This window comes from Polypterus senegalus, chromosome 9 (genome assembly GCF_016835505.1).
Source record: "Polypterus senegalus isolate Bchr_013 chromosome 9, ASM1683550v1, whole genome shotgun sequence".
NCBI classification, from domain to species: Eukaryota; Metazoa; Chordata; class Cladistia; order Polypteriformes; family Polypteridae; genus Polypterus; species Polypterus senegalus.
Window position 1 is genome coordinate 48,522,987 of NC_053162.1, and position 17,604 is coordinate 48,540,590.

A 17,604-nucleotide genomic window follows, 5' to 3' on the forward strand; every position below is an offset into this window, starting at 1 on the left:
CGTCAATTGTTTGTTCGTGTCTCCGACCACCAGATCACAAACCCAAAATTTACACAATATTGAAGTTAATCCTGTGCGATACCCATTCATGCATCCAGTTGTTTGGAGCCTCGTCACACCTGCCATAAAGTTCTCTACACTGAACATACACCTAGGGACCCCTTACTGCGACTACCGCCACACTACTCTGCATGTTTAATACCAGCTTTAATACATTTCATCATGAAAATGATATCAAGTATATATCTTAGCATTCTAAATTTTCAGAGAGCAGGAATATCATGAAGTGAATGGATTCTGTGTGGTGATTGCTGCCAGCGCCTCCTCTTAATGCGGAGGAAGTCAGTTTAAGAAGCGTAGTGATTAACAACTGGGTCAGGGAACACAACACAAAGCATTTAATGTGCTGCATTAACTTATGATGGGGTTTGAGAAAATCTAGTAAATTAAACATTGATTTTAGGATGAAGTTTAGTTTACGACATTCTACTTTAATTATAAAACTATGAGAATAAAGTGGAAATGTCGACTTTAATCTTGACATAAGCGTCAAAATTAAAGTGGAAATGTCGAGAATAACGTTGACATGTTGTCATACTATTACACAGTATAGTTTGTTTTTTTTCTTCCCTGTGTCCATATTTTTTTTCTTCACCGTGGCCCTAATACGATTCCGTAGGGCTATACCACAAAATGCAAGTTGCATTTTTATTATCTGTACTAATAAAAGGCAAAGCCCTCACTGAATGACTGATTGACTCACTGACTCACTCATCACTAATTCTCCAACTTCCTGTGTAGGTAGAAGGCTGAAATTTGGCAGGCTCATTCCTTACAGCTTACTTACAAAAGTTAAGCAGGTTTCATTTCGAAATTCGATGCGTAACGGTCATAACTGAATCCTACTTACGTACATATATACGGCCATAGCCTGCAGCTCGGTCGCAGTGTGAGACGGAGTTGCGTCACCCATCACCACGCCTCCCACGTAGTTGGCTGCCTGCCTATATTGCGTCCCCCATACGCACGCCTCCCACGTAATTGAGTGCCTGCCCATATAAGGCCATCCGTCAGCAGCAATCCAACAGACACGCTGCCGCTACGAGGCATTTGTCATGCCTAAGATGAATATGATATTCGCGAGATAAAAGTTTAATGAGAAGACGCAAGGTATAAACGAGACTTTTGATCACTTTGTAACGGAGTTAAAATTGCTGGTGAAGGACTGTGCTTATGCAAACGAAGATGAGATGGTCAGGGATAGAATAGTGTTTGGCACAAACTCAGCGAAGGTGCAAGAGAAACTTTTAAGTGCCAGGTCTGAGCTAACATTAAATAAAGCTGTGAACATCGCAAGATCACACGAGATAGCACAAGCACAGCGGAGAACCTTCGATCGGTTGACAAACACGGAATGTAACTTCAACAAAACACATCCTCTAAATACGAACCTGATTGAAAGAAATAATGATAATCAAATCCTTGATGACAGCAACACTCAGAACAGTCACAAAGCAATTACATTGACAATCAGGTTACGTTATTTTTAAAATGTTTCCTTTTCTTTTTCATAACTTCTTTAACACACTACTTCTCCGCTGCGAAGTGCGGGTATTTTGCAAGTTTATGTATATAGCTTGGCTTGAAGCAAGGTCCATATTAATGCAATTTGCCTAAATGATGGTTCAGTTGGTAAAGATGTCATCACCAAGTTGCACTTGTTTTATTTTTATTTGGTGAATACTGTGTAATGCACCTGGGCTTGAAGTCTTGAAGTAATAGTATTATTACTGGAAGTTGCACTATTATTTATTTTATTGTTATTATTTATTAGTTTAAATATTATGCAGTTTAATGATGGTAAAGTTGTTTAAAAAGTCACTTTAACATGTCAGTGGACAGAGATTGTTAACATTAACAGAAAGTGTAGTTGGTTTACAAAAAATATTTACTATTTATTCCTTTTCTAAGACATGTTCAGTGCAATACAACTTTTGACAAGCACCTCTGGATATTTTACTTTTAAGTCTAAATGCCTCTTTGGATGGTTGAAAATATAAAATTATAGTTTAAGTTATTTGCAAAATTAGTTCAGTAAAAAGGTTCTCTATTTTGACTGCATCTGTCATGCAATGTGATTCTTTCTCTTCATTAGTGCCACCCCCTTGAAAACTATCACTTTATGGGGCCATGCAAACCTGTATTAATAGTTGTGTGCAGATTAAAATGTTTTTTTTTGTACAATGCTCATGACAGTGGAATAGGTTATTCTTAGCCATTCTACTGCAGTAATTGCAGTGGAAAATGTGGTTAACATCAGCTTATGCACAGGGAAAAAATACCATTGAATACCGTGAAAACAGGATAATTTAGAAAAATACAGCCCACCCCTAATCAAGGGTCCCCAAATGTTTGCTTGCCACTGTAGCTACAAAGTGACTTGTTGATAATATTGATGGCCAAAGTAGCTTTAAAATATTGTTGTAGATGAGAAATAAAAATAAATGGAAGTAGTTTGATAAATTTTCTTTTTTCTAGTTTACGTGGTTTGTGGGAGTGATTTTAATTGTTAAACATTTTTTCAGTTTGAATTACTGTAAAGAAAATGTCAGATTAAATTCAGTATATACATATGTTAATATTAAGTTGTTTATGATAGTCACAAATAATTTAAATCCCTTCTAAATCTTATAAAAAAAATAAAAAAAAAATTTTTTTTTTAATCCTTGCCTGGAAGGGGTTATGGAATCTGCCTCTTGTACAAAACTAAATTCAAGCTCTGAGTCATGGGTTTTGCTGCTGCATTTTAGTCTAACTATAGATGGAACATAACTGGTTTAAATAGCTGATATGTATTATATAGTTGGGTCTGTTTTGTATTCATATATCACAACGGTTAAAACACATACTTAGTTCTGAGTTAATTATTTCTTTCTGTCAAGAATATAGCAAGTTAAATCCTTTTATGGTTAGAGTTAATACATTGTTTTAATATAATCTAAAGTCAATGATTAAAGACAAGGTTTAGTAAAACTTTAGGTTGAGCCTTTGGTTTGGTGTCATTAATGACCAAGTTTTCCGCTTTATGTATTAAAAGTAATGGATATTGTATGCTAAGTAACTTGTATAAGCTGTAGAGTGTGTGGTGTTAAAAGGAGAATACACCAGCAGTGGATCAGTAATTTTATCCAGTAACATGTCTTTAATTCTTTAGCTTAAGCACATTTTCTTTTTTATTGAGATATTGTGCACAACAAACCAGAAGAGAGCAGTGTAGCGAGAAGGGGGTCCCTGGTGAGTGACCTTTAAAATTGGAGAAGCGTAGAACAAAACTGTTAAATCAGAAAATCTATGGATATTACAAAGAAACTTTTAAAAATGTTTCATATATCTGTGTAAACTCAAAATACTAAATGACAAAGTGGAAACTTTGTATATTGCTGGGAATAAAAGAAATATCCTTGTCGCTGTACTCTTATGTTCTCTTCTCAGAAATGTCACTCCTCCACCTGCTTCTGCTAGGGTAGCCTTAGAATCTGCAATGGCGATGGTGAATGTCATCTTGACCCAAGTTAAAAACAAAATCTGTCAGTGCGTGAATGACTGATATGGCTCTGTAGAAAAAAAAAATCCTTTATAGAGCTTCTGTTTTTCAGAGTTTGCCAACTTTAACCCATTTACTGGTTTATCCTAATTGAAGGTGTTAACTTAAGGATATACTGATTCTTTTTCGATTTTTTTTAAGGATCTAAATTACTTCAGCATAGGAAATGCAACACAAGCTGTTTCCTGTATTTGATCTCTCCTAATAGTAATACTTACAGAGAAAACTAATAAGATGGACTCTGTAGAACTGAAATGTTAAACAAGAAGGAAGCAGTATAGTTGTCAAACATCTGCACAATCTGATATGACCCAAGTAAAGTAAACTGTTTTACCACTTTAGATAGTGGCGTTATAGATTGCGGAAAGGTGTAACATTTACACATGCAAGAGCTTATCATTGTATAGCTATGAATGAACATATCAAATAGAGAACTGAAACTAAGAATGCTTGCTGTATGATGATTGATACAGAGGTACAAAGGTTAAGTCGTCTTTAATTTGTGCAGTGTGCAGATTCTCTTGTAATCTTTTATGATACTAGTTCTAGGAATTACATGCTCAAGGATCAGAAATAATGCAAAGTAATTTTTTTTTTCTATTTATCTAAAAACATTTTTATTCCTTTTATCGCATTTGGATAATTGTCATTTCGATTCTTATGCAAAGGTCCTCTAGGCTTCAAAATCAGCATAGCCAACAATGGATGGTTGTAAGAATCTCAATAGCTATTTTTCACTCTATAATTTTGTGTAATTTTTTCTAAATACATATGAGAATTTTGGAAATGCATCAAAAAGGTTGGCTATCATTTTTATTTTGTGTCTTTATTGAACAGTTACCATCACATTGTTATAAAAAGGTCATAGTCTGTGTATATGCAGCTTTTTTATGGGATGTCACCAAGTATAACTTTTTATCTAATAGATAGAATAGCATTTTAGTGTCATGAATGTTAAATAGATATGTTAGATTTTGCAAAATGTGCTTTATACACTATATTAATATAAAGTGACATTCTCAGGTTACAGTTCAAAAGTTCTTTTTCCTTCACAGCATAGTGTATTTTGTTTCAATAATAATGGAGGTGGAACTAGACTTGAGTGTCTTTCCCATTGGAGAACTTACTCATCACACCCTGCTGCTACTTGATCATATTTGTAGTGTGTTCCCCCCTCTTCCCCCAGTAAACCTTTTCATTTATAGTCTTGAATAAAAGATGTGTGTATATGTATGTATGTGTGTGTATGTATTATGTATAACGTGTGTGTGTGTGTCGAATAAATGTGTGTAATTAATAGTGATTTATCACATCTAACATTAAAACGTAATTATAAAATTAATACATATAGCAAAAAGTAAATACATACTTAATCATAAAATTAATATAGAATTAACACAAAGGAATTTAAACAAAAATTAATGGCATGGTTAAACATGAATAATGACATTGAAGCTGACCTTTTAACAAAATAATACTTGAGCAAGTACAACCTGAATTTGAGTGCCTTCCTAAAAAGCAAGTTGAAAAGAAAGCAATAAGAAAATTAAGCCAATTTATTAATTCTCAAATTGGCATAGCATGTGAGTCACAGTTGTGTCAAAGTAAAAAACCAATCGAAATGACTGTTGAATTTGAATGCTCTGCTAAAGAGTGATTTTAATTGAAAGAATATGCATCTCTTAAATGGACAGGCATACTTTACATCTTACGTTAAAACTCTGCAAATGCTATCCTCAATTGCTCATCACCATTAATGACTTGATGATTATACTCCACACAAGTGTTTTTCAACTGGTGCACTATAGAAATAACAGTGTAGTGCCCGGGTAGTTGAGACCTGTCTGAGGAGGATGGGACTACCTGGGGAAGCCCACATAAAAGATGCAATGTGATCACCATTTTGCAAACCACAGTCTCCAAGCTGCTTTTTTTTTTGCCCTCCCTGTCCCACTCATTCAGACAGTTTAGCACGTCTAAGAGATTTAATACTTTTTTTTGGTTGGTAGAATTGTGGTGTGCCTGGGATTTTTTGGTTTACAAAAATTGTGCCACCACAAACAAAAGGTTGGAAAACACTGCTTTCCCTACATCTTCACTCCTGTCACACTAAAAAAGTTCTCTGTAGCAGCAATCTCACTTAAAAACTGACACAGTGTATTTACTTGGATGGCTGTGTTGTATTCTTTGCTTAAATTAGGGAAGATACTGTAGACTGGAGTAATGAGTAGGGATAATCATTTTACTTCTATTTCGTAGAATTTGGTCGTCATATCGGAGCAGTCAGCACTGTAAGCTACCTGGCACACTTTAGAGTTAAATACAAAGGTACTAGAGACTTATTTTGGTTTTAGTGCAACTCTAAGATAACCTACTTAGCACTTGTGTGATATGACATTGATTTGATCTTGGACAGTGCAATTTTTACCTTTGTGACTTTTCTATATTGCACCATTGCTGCCTACTTGACATAAATAAAGGGTACGGGATCAAAGCACGTAAAAAATGCACACTAACAAAAGCTGACAGTGACAGATGTGCGCGGTTTGTAAATCCCCATTGGAACATATATAAATACGAATGTCTGTGGCTAACACATTAATAAAAATGCATATTGACACCCCAGCTGAAAATGTAATTGATTTAAACTTACCAGGGGATACCAGGTGATTTAGGCTATGCAGCATAAATTAGGGATGGAAATTAGAGTGTGAGTACCACTGAAGTTCCACTGAGGTATACATGCATTAGACCTGTGCAGTGGGCTATTTTTTAATCACATTCTCTCAGATGCCTTGACTGCTTCTATCAGTTATAGAGTAATTTAAAATCTAAATCTGTGGGTTTATCATTGCAAATATGAGTCGTTTACATTAACACATGCCTTTGTTTACTTAAAGTGCTTCTTTGGTTTCAGCTGCCAAGTTCCACTTTTGTTCACTTCGGTCCATCAAAGGTGTTTCACACTGCCTCATATATGGTAGCATCTACATGTTGGAGTTGAAATTTGAAAAAAGCAAAAAGCACTAGGGCTCCAACTAATGATTATTTTGGTAGTCGACTAATCATTCTTTTTTTTTTTTTTATTTATCACAATTATTTCATGCCTGACTATTTTGATGCCTGCAATCTGTGGTTGCACATCTTGTTCTGGGCTCCAGTGCATGTCTTGCCTCATCTGCTCACATCTGTCCACATGTGAACGTCACCCTGATGTCTCTGTATTAACACGATTAAAATTAATAATAATCAAATTAAAATAACAACCAATGAAACATATGAATTTGAAAATAATCAGATGTTTTATTCAGATGTTTTATATTAGTCACAATAAAAAAGAAATACATTAAACAATACATACTAAAGTGCGCATAGTCTTTAAACAAAAAAAGTACATTTAACTTAACCAAAAATGGCCACTGGTGTGTCTTAAAGTCCAAAAGTTTAAATAAAGCTTCAATTCAAATAAAACAATAATGTACAGTTTATGAAAGATTAAGTTGATATATTCCTGATTGCAGTGCAGGAATGTGAGCATTTCGACATGCTCTGGTGTGAGGCTGCCTCTCTTCTTTGAGACAATGTTCCCAGCTGCTGAGAAGAGACTCTCAGAGGGAGTAGAGGTAGCAAGAATACACAACAATGATTTCTGCAGACAGAAAAGATGTTTTAATCATCACACTCTAAAGGAAAAGTGTTGTAGTTTATCACATCATGTACTATATTATGCCAAAATAAAAAAAAAATAATAATAATTGACTAAAATATGTAACAAGCTAATTACTGCCAGCACGCCGGAGCCGAGTATATTCGGAAAAGTACATTTGTTGAACACTGCAACCGGCTAGAGTCTGTTTCCGATGCAATTTGGAAGCACGCTGAAGCCGAGTATATGCGGCGACATACATTCATTGAGCTCCGCAAACGACTATATTTGCTTCACAGAGCAATAATAGATTGTTGCAGTAGTAGTTTTTTTTTTTTGTTTAATATATTTTTTACAGTTCATTTGCAGTGTGTAAATTGATCAGTGTTTCAGTAATTGTGATGCTGTTTGCATGGAAAAAAAAATACATGTTCCATGAAAATTTCACATTTTCCTTGTGAATTGTGACATTTACTTAAAAAGTGCAGCTAAAAAGTATTTGGCGTCCAGGGGTGCATTAAACCCCAAGTATGTTGCGGTGTAAGGGTTAACTATCATTGTCGAAACCTTGATATACATATTATAGTACAAAAATCAACGTTAACACGTGACACTAACTTTACTCGCTAAAACTTACCTCTCGAGAGATGGCGGCGGCAACACAGCTGTAGGATGCTTGTGTTGGTAGGACTGTGTGCAGTCTTGACAAACAGTAACAAACAATACGCTCCCAGACGTTCATGCAGTGCATTGTAGTTACAAAAACCAATGTGGTTCTTTGTGACTGGAGCCTCTATTTAACGCTCTGTTTATGACGTGTCGACAATAAAAAAAAATCCCCGATTTTTGTACTCAACGTCGTCGATTACATCAACTAATCGTTGCAGCCCTAAAAAACACCTGGTCCAATTTTGGTGTGCATTGCACTTGAAGCATTATTCATATACAAAAATCAAATTTCCAATATTTCATATTTTAATGAACAAAGTATTGCACAGTCTGGCCAAAGCCGTCACCAGCTAGAAAACTAAGAATAAATGAGTGAATATCTCCACATACAAGTACAACACATTTCTGTATTTTTTCACTTGCTTGCTCCTACAAAAATGAACATCTTGCTTTTCAGCAAAGAGCAATTTGGCTTAGCATGGAAGCATTAAACATAATTCAGATAGTATAGCTCCTTTCCTTCTAAATCCCAAACCAGTAAAAGACTGCTATAAATGTCTGACTTACTTTTTTATTGGTACCTTGCCTACAGCTCATAGTCACTTATTAGTATAATTCCATGTTGCATTTAACACATTCATTAAAGATGTTTATGTGAAAAATACAAAAATTCTAATATTTGTTGCTGTATTTGAATTTTGAAGCCCTGAATTTCAGCCAGTTATTCATAATCATGCCCTCAGCCATGAAGGTAGTATAATAGCAGGCATTCTGATAACTGTGAAGTAGCAGTGTCAAACATAAATGGCCACATGGAAGTAAAGGTTTGCAGTGGTCTCAGGTGGGTTCTCTTGGATGACATCATAGTGAGCTTAAAATAGAGACCTGCATAATGACTAGTAAAGGTTGGACTGGAGGAGGACTATGTTGAAGAAGTGTTTAGTGATGCTTCTTCCTGCTCCTGTTCACAAAAGTACAAGTTACTGTAGCATAGGGGCATCAATCCTGGAGAGCTAAAGTGGCTCCATGTTTTGTTCTAACCCAGTTGTTTAATTAGAATGTTGATAAATGATTTCATTTTATGGCTGCTTATTTTATTCTGTCACCATAGGTAATTTTTCTGTTGTAGATTTCTTTTTTTACCAAGAATAACATCCACATGATTTGTGAACCAGAGCAGATTAGTAATCGTTAATCTTTCACTTTTTGTTTCATTTTCTTTCCACATATTAAAAAAACAGAACCTAGCAAATAAGCACACACAGTTTTAGTAGGATAAAGTTTTTATCTTATGCTGTAAGTTTTACTTCTAGTTGATCATATTGTTTAAATAGATGGTCATTTTTTCTGCATTCAGAAAAGCACACTTGTTTAAGATTGAGTTTTATACAAAAATTCAGAAATCTTTGTCTGTGAAGCTCCATGAGCACGGGAAAGGTGCTATATAAATGTTTATTTTTAATAATAAAAAATTATAACTTTTTATATTCACCTTTTTTCTGTTGAATATAGGAATTTCATAATGACAGGATTTTTCCATTTTATACCAATACCTATCTATATATCTATCTCCAATGTCTGTCTGTCTGATTTTCACGAGAGAACTACTTAATGGATTTAGATCAGGTTTTTTTCTATAATTTGCTTGAACATTCTGGTTGATTTTGTGACTTCTCTCATCATGCTAAGTATAATGGTTCGCTTGCAGAAGCGATTTATTTGCTCTAATCTGAGACCGATGCTGAGGACCAAGGCGAAGGGGAAGCATGACGCCAGGAGTGGGGAGCCTTGTGGGGTCCTCCTCACTCACGCACCAGCCTGTGTTTGAGTCGGTCCGCCTGTCGCCACGATTTGGAGCATACTTTGCTTCCGCTTAGCTAGCGATATCTATTTGTTTATTGATTTTTTAAGTTTGTCCTGTTTCACTTCTATGTGGGACGTCTGGAATGGGGAGCTGGGTGGGGCCCTCCTCACTCACACTCCAGCCTCCATTTGAGTTGGTGTACCTCTCATGATGTATTGGAGCGTACCTTGTCTCCGCTTAGTTAGCGATACCTGTTTATTGATTTTAAAGTTTATCCTGTTTCACTACTATGTGGGTGGAGCAACAGTGGACAGTTAGTACACTATAAAATATATAAATGCTAACAGAAACAGCATCCTTAAAATAGTGGCATTTCCATAATGTAGTTCACCAACTGTCATTTAAGGAGACTAGTAATTGGAATTCATTAATATTAAAATACAATGCACAGCTTAAACATTAATGTGTGTCAGTGCAATAAATGGGGTTTGTAAAGAATATCATCAAAGACTATGTGATTCTTTATAGTATGTGCACATTTTAAGGTTGTATAATATTTTCCCTGAAAGATACTGCTTAAAATCAATACTAAATATAAAAATCCAAACATCATTATGTCTAAACTAATGAATTAGTTAATTTTGAAGTGTGTTATTTTGACTATATTGGTTTCTGCATGTTCCAGCAGTTGTTGTGCTTCTGTACATGTCATATTAATTTAGAGATACCTTCTTTTATGAAGTACTGAATAATGTTTGTTCTGGAGAAATGGAGCAACTAAATGGAGAAACTGATTTCATCATCGTCCAGTCCTCTCACTTTCTATAGTCCTGCTTGTACGAATGGATTTTCAGTAGACGTGCTCATTATATTTAGAGAATGACTGTGAAGTCACCATTCTTTTATTGGTACTATGTAGGACACTAATAAAAAGCAGTTAATCTAGCCATGTTTTCATGACCTCTTACAAATGCATGACACTACAAGCTAAATGATTACACCTCATCGATCAGTCTATTTATGTCACTATCAAAGCATGCACAAATCTGTTTCTATACTAATTCCAGAATCAGATAAAAAGTGCAGTTCGTGAGAGCCTAAGTGTGTGTGTTTTTTTGATTTTAAATAAGAATTCCTGCCATCACAAGCATTTCTCGTCATGACCTTTGCTGTTTCTCTTTTCAACCTGTATTAATGCATTACATTATTTTCACAAATTTGAGCCATTTTCATATGTAGTTTTTACCCATTATTTTCTCACTTGTTATTATGCCATTTAAAAATCATTTGTCGCATGAGTGCAATACTGACTTCCACTCTGTACTACTAATACCATAAAAAGGTTACTTTTTTGAGATGTTGGCATTGACTTGGTACCAAAGTATAGGTTATTCCTTATTGGAGTCTGCTGCCTAAATTGCAATCTAAATATAATTAATGACAAGCAAAGGAGGTACCAGCACAAATCACTCTTAAAGACTACAGCTGCTCTTGTCTAGTGTGTCCATTTATGGATAAGTTTGGTATTTTCTAAGTCTTAAGTTATTTCTTCACAAACAAGGTACATATAGTCCTACATTTTCTATAAATTACATAAAATTTATCAGTGGTGTTTTACATTGAAATTAACAGGGCATTGGTAAAGCTGGAAAACATGCTCATTTTTCAAGTCAAGACTGTTGTTGAGTATTAATTCATGTCTTACAATTATGCACACATTGTAAAACGGCTTATACATGTCATTTTTGAACAAGAAATTGCCAACATGAGATTCAACCATTTTAGAAGACAACCCGATATGCAGAGCTACCTCAGCACTTGTAGTCTTCTGCAATAGCTTTTCACCGACCACAGGAAACTTTTTGTGCCACATTTTTTGTTTTCTTTTGATTTTACTTCTGTACTTATGAGAGAACTTACACAAGCAAACTGAAAAGATACCTTATGTTGTAGAAAAACAGTACCTAGAATATGTGATAAAGTGATTATTTCCAGATCCTTCTTGTCAGAAACTTTGATGGCATGCTTTCTTTTATTGAAATTCAAAGAGGACATATTTTGTAAGTTTTTGGCTTTTATTTTCCGGTGGTGCTTTGTGCCCATTGCGTCCATTGTAAAGTGCCAATGTGGGCAAGATATTTTTTTTTAATTTATAGAAAACACTGAAACATGGAACACAGTTTTGAGTGGCAATTGCATATATTACTATGTTTGTGAAGAAATAACTTTGACTTAAAAAAAAAAAAAAAAATTCCATACTTTAATACCTTTATTAAACAACAGCCTAAAAAACTAGAACAAACAGGAAAAGTGGAATGAATACAAATGATGGTAATGAAAATCTTAAAAACCAAGGTAAAAATATTCACCCCAAATGACATGCATAAATCCTTGATACATTGTAATTAAAATTTCAAAAAAACAGTTTTGTAATTTATGAATCGACTGTAAAACAAGGATGCAGAGAAATAACGGCTTGCCCAATTAAAAGCTCATTGGTTGGGGCAAAAACCTGCACCTGGGCCTCTAGGACTGAATCTTGGAATCATTGAGTTAGATGGTGAACATCTGGCTTCTTTGTCATTTATGTCTTAATAAAGTATATCATCACTATTATCATTAGGAAAAACAAAAAACAGTTAAAAATAGTGAATGAGATTAATACTATAACAAGCAAAAAAAAAAAAAAACCAAAATACTTGGCAGTCTTTATAAACAATTTAACTAAAGCATAGAAATTTTGTTTGAGCACCCAGTTCCTAACTCAGTTTGCTGAAATAACATTTAACTAACTTGGTGCGGAGTGGTGGCTCTAAGGCTAGGGATTGAATCTTGTAAACTGCAGAAGTGACTGTACTCTGCAGGGCCCTTGAGCAAGGCACTTAACCTCCAATTGCTTCATCCTGGGTATGACGTTAATCTGCATCCAGCCCTGTAAGCAGGTCCTCCAACTTACAGGGGAAAAAAAGGTAAAACTTGGGGTTTGGTGGCACTTAAAAAAAACACCACCACCCTCACACTGTTCCAGAGTGGTGCTGAGGTGTCACTCACTACACTTGGGTCCCAATCCAGGTCGTTTGTCATCTGGTGGGTGCAGCAATGTGCTATCGGCGCATGCTCCCAACCTCTAACATTACCCAGTCTGTTAACTACCTAAATTAACCATTCATAAACCATCAGAAACATCACTCGCCATATTCTTGATGGATTGATGCCAGAAAGCCAGATTTTTTTTATATATATTTTAGCTACCATTCACAAAATCACCAGCAACATTGGCAAACATTGCAAGACATTCAAGGGATATTCATCAGCATGCGTTTCTGTTTAAAGTCTGTTCAACTTCCTTATTTCAATGTCTGATAGATTCACCTGTTTTAATAGTTGTGAGCTTTGGGCTGTTATTTGTGAGATCATTGTTCTTCATGTTTGCAGCATTTTACAGTAGCTGGTTGAATAAGAAGGCAATCCATTTTATGAATGGAAGTATTTATGTAGTCAACAAAAGTATAAAATTAGATGGATTTGCATTGAATTTCACTAGCAAAATTGATACATTTGCAGGAATTTTTAATATTTATTCTTAGGTGTATAATTGATGTTGTTATTAATAAGGTATTCTTAAATTGATACAATCGCATATTAATGTTTCCATTCAAAATTACTTCTGTTCTTGTGGAATTCCTTGATTTACACAATGTGTGTCAGTAATGGTTCTCCAAACCTTAGACATTAAAGCTGCTTCCACAAAACCTTAATAGGGGTTTTGAGCGGGCAGTGTGCTGGCTAGTCCATTATAGACAGTACTCCAGTTAACTGTTTTTTCCGATAAAGATCTTGCATAACGTAAAATGCTTGGTTTATTGCCTTGCTTCTTGATGAAATTGGCACCTTTAAGTACATATGGAATGGCAGGCCATCATGAAATAGAGTTGTTCAGTATTTCTTGAACTTGGTATAAAGCTTCAACTTTACCAGCACCGAAGTAGCCCCATACCATTACATTTGCTCCCTGATGCTGTTGTCATGCAACCTTATAGCATCTTTTCACATGCTCTTCATCTCTTCTTCTCTTTGATGCAGACATCTCGAGTTGTGTGTACGGATGCATTTATATTCCAATCATCTCATGTGCAACCCTAATCCTTGTGCCTTTTTTAACCTCTCCTTGTTTGTCTGTTTTAGATGTGGCTTTTTAATTGAATCTTTCCTTGCAAGATCATCATCCCCATGTCATATTTATACTGTTGCAGATATTGATAACTGATATTTAGTGTGTACTGTTTAATGAAGCTGTCAGATGAGGAACCATAAGGCATGAGTTTCTTAAATGTCAGGCCCTGACATATGTCAGTGCTTATGCAGTTGAGTATCTGGGCCTATCAAATATGCTTCTGTATTCTTTTATTTTGTCAAGGTAGTGGTGGTGCTGTCCTGTGAATGAAATTGTCCATTTCTTGGCAGTTGAACTCGTGGAGAAACTGTCATCTTTCAAAACAAGAATGTATAGAGTTTTAACAAAAGTCTGTTTTTTTTTCTTTTTTATCTTTTTAACTAAATTTCAATTTAGAGCTATCAGTGTTTAGCAACCGATAGAAATGCATTGTGTGGCAGTTTTTACACTCCACTCCACTACACTGTGAAAAGCTGTCATTAGAGAAGTTTAAGTAGGGGAACCATATATTAATCAGTCATTCAGACCTGGAGAAATATGGCTAAAATGAGCTTGCCTGCTTCTTGGCTTTTCTTTGAAAAGTGACTTTGAAGCCCTGTGAAAGAATAGAAACAAAGGTCAGTGTAGCTGTGATCAAGGGACATTAAATGCTCTACAACAGACTTTGTAAGGTGTTTGATCTTAATCTCCTTAGCATTACATTTTGTTCCTCAAAAAGTCATGTAAAAAGCATTGCATTTTTGGCTTGAAAAATTACATTCTTATTAAATCACATATTTCTACTGTAAAACGTGAAAAACACTAAAAGTATAAAGTCAGAAGTGTAGAAAGTTTAATAATGACACTAATAATAATAACGATGAATAAAAGTAATAATAATACAAATAACACACTGCTCATATGCGAGTGACATGGAATGTCACTTTTGGAGTCCCAGAATCCCTTTCAATTTTACTATCCATTTCAGTTTCACTGCCTGAAGACAGCTTCACTTCATCAACACTGATGATGAGAGGTGTTTCACGCTATTATGAGGCTAGGAGAAGATGCATCTACACTGTTGCCTGGGTAAAGTTCAGACTTGACAGTTATGCTTATGTTGCCTGAGTAACGCTCGGCACAAACGCTCTTCGTACTTTTACACCCCAAGTAAATCTCGGGTCTTGAGTAAGACGCGTCTGTACAGTTGCCTGAGTGACACTCGAGACTAATGCTTTTAGCACTCTTTTTACAGCCCAAGTGATGCTCAGGTCTAACACTAAGGAAGTCAATGTCTCAAACATGCTCCCAGAAAATATCTGCTAGTTTTCTCCCTGTCTCACCTATATAGATACCTAGACACTTCCTAGAACAAATGAAATAAATACAATTTTTAGACGGCATGAGGTTCTTTGTTTAACGTTGAATTTAACAGATGGACCATATGCAAACATATAGTTAGTGACATAATTGCAAGTGATACATTTGCTTCTGTTGCAGCTCAAAGTGCCTGATGGGAAATGTGGCTGTCCTTGGTGAAGTGAGCTACAGTGAAGTATGCCTGATTTTAAATGGCCAACAGAAGAAGATCAAAGGATAGTTAGGAAAAAAGGGTCCTGTGTAAGGAGCAGTCTGTAAATAGGGAAATTTGTGTTTAAAGCAAGAAAGAGTTTCACTGTATTCAGTATACATCACAATATTACTAAATAGGCACTCTGTCTGACGTAATTTTTATATTAAGTTTAATTTACAAATGCTAATTTTTTATGTGCCTTAGTGATACTGTCTTTATTCTCTGAGGCTGGTAATCATTGTGGAATATTTAGACAAAATTGAATTGATTTACTCCCATGCAAAATGTAATCGGTAAGAGCATGTATGTAGAAGTAAACTGTTACAGCTTTTTTTCTTCATCTCTGCAGTGGTGAAGGAATTTCAGGAATACATGGAGCCTGAAGATGCAACTCAGGGATCTCCGCAAAGACGAGCACCTACATTATCAGGGTCAGAAGATGACAGCGTTGTCCTTCCACTTGGTGAAAATGTACTCACGCACAATTTGGGCATTCCAGTGCTAATAGTTTGCACCAAAGTAAGCATGTAAAAGTTCTGAATAATTGTCACATGGCAAATCATTTAGTGTCCTCCTTTTGGAGTGATAGTTTCTGTAAGGCATGTTATTGATCAAAGTATTGACTTTGCTGTGCTACCATCTTTATTTGCGTTTCACTAAGAGCTACATTTGGAATAGAGTGGTCAATTACTACTGAATATATTGATAAATTAGATTAAATTAAAATAAAGGTTAAGCTGAAAAAGAGGACGTTTAAAAATTGGATATTAAGTAAATAAAAATATCAGACAAATAAAGAGTTCAATTTATTTGGCTGTTCCAGTAGACCTAATTGTACAGCTGAAAGAATGAATTGTCCACTTTCCTACTTAGAAAATGACAGTTGTTTACCATTTTGCACCCTTTTTCTTGCACCACAATTTGTTGGCTGCACTTTCTTAATGTTTGTTGTTCCTTATCTTTACCCAAATGCACTACAATTAAAGAAAAGACAGTTTATAATCTCAGTAGGTTAGTTTTATACTCTAAGGGACAGAGAAACTAGGGAGTACATTGCCACCATAAAATCTGAACCTCCTGGTTCCAATGCACTGCTAACTTTTTCCCCCAGAACTCCTCTTAATTTGGATTTCTAATATAAGCAACTGAATCACCTTAAAATTTTTTTCAGAGCTCATCTTCTTGACTTTCAATTGCAGACTTCTGTTCTGATGTTTCTTAAAAACTTCTGAAGAACCGTCTATTGGCTGAATTTGTGCTCCTTGGCAATGTCTGTTTACACACATTTATTTTTTTAGATGCTGTCTAGTCTCTAATGTAAAAGAAGAATTTCCAGAAAAATATGTTTTTTTTGACCAATTGTGATTACACATTTAGAGTTTTTATTTTAATAATATGCTTTATGTTTGAAAGTGTGGGGGATTAAAAAAAAAAAAACAACAAAAGAACATGCATGAGGAATATTTCTCTCATAAGGACATTTAATAATTTAAGGTATGATTTGATTTATTATTTCAGTAAATTATTTTTTATCAGTAGGTTTCATATTCATTTAAACATTCTCAATACCCTTTACATTATAGTATTTTCTATTTCAGGTAATTTTAGGGTAGTATCAAAGAAGCAGAAAAGGATTTGTATAGTGTATAAAGTGGTTAAATGGGGCTAAAGTTATTAAAAATACGTGTTTATGATGGAGATTTTTAATGACATTTTCTGTTTTGGTTTTCATTTGTGCTGTTTTCTTTGAAAAATATCCCCTATTTAATAAAAAAAAAACCTTTCCAGTATTTCCTCATCCTTATTTGCGTAATGTTTTAAAATTAGGAATATCAAGAAAGAACTTTAACATCTTGTGCTTATTAATTGTACCTTAATTAAAACGTTACATTTACATTGCATTACTCATTTACATTGATATTGTAGGTGTTCCAAAATTCTTTTTTTTTTTTTTCTTTTGTTTATAGTGTGACGCAGTGAGTGTCTTAGAGAAGGAACATGACTATAAAGAAGAGCATTTTGATTTTATCCAGTCCCATATCCGAAGATTCTGCTTACACTGTATCCTTTTTACATTCTTTATAGAGTAAGCAAATTTTATGGTGAAATTAATAAATACACAGAGTGCAGTCCAGCAAATGTGGAAGAAGTAATA

At 34.8% G+C, this 17,604-nt stretch overlaps 1 protein-coding gene across 1 annotated transcript in view; it reads left to right on the top strand.

The window, feature by feature from the left end:
* The window catches only part of dync1li2 (dynein, cytoplasmic 1, light intermediate chain 2), a 70,614-nt gene that overhangs the window by 18,551 nt on the left and 34,459 nt on the right, over nt 1-17,604 (top strand). The window contains exons 5-6 of the mRNA XM_039763094.1: nt 15,799-15,968; nt 17,417-17,510. Of these exons, the coding sequence (XP_039619028.1) occupies nt 15,799-15,968; nt 17,417-17,510 (264 nt within the window). The remainder of the gene's footprint in view (nt 1-15,798; nt 15,969-17,416; nt 17,511-17,604) is intronic.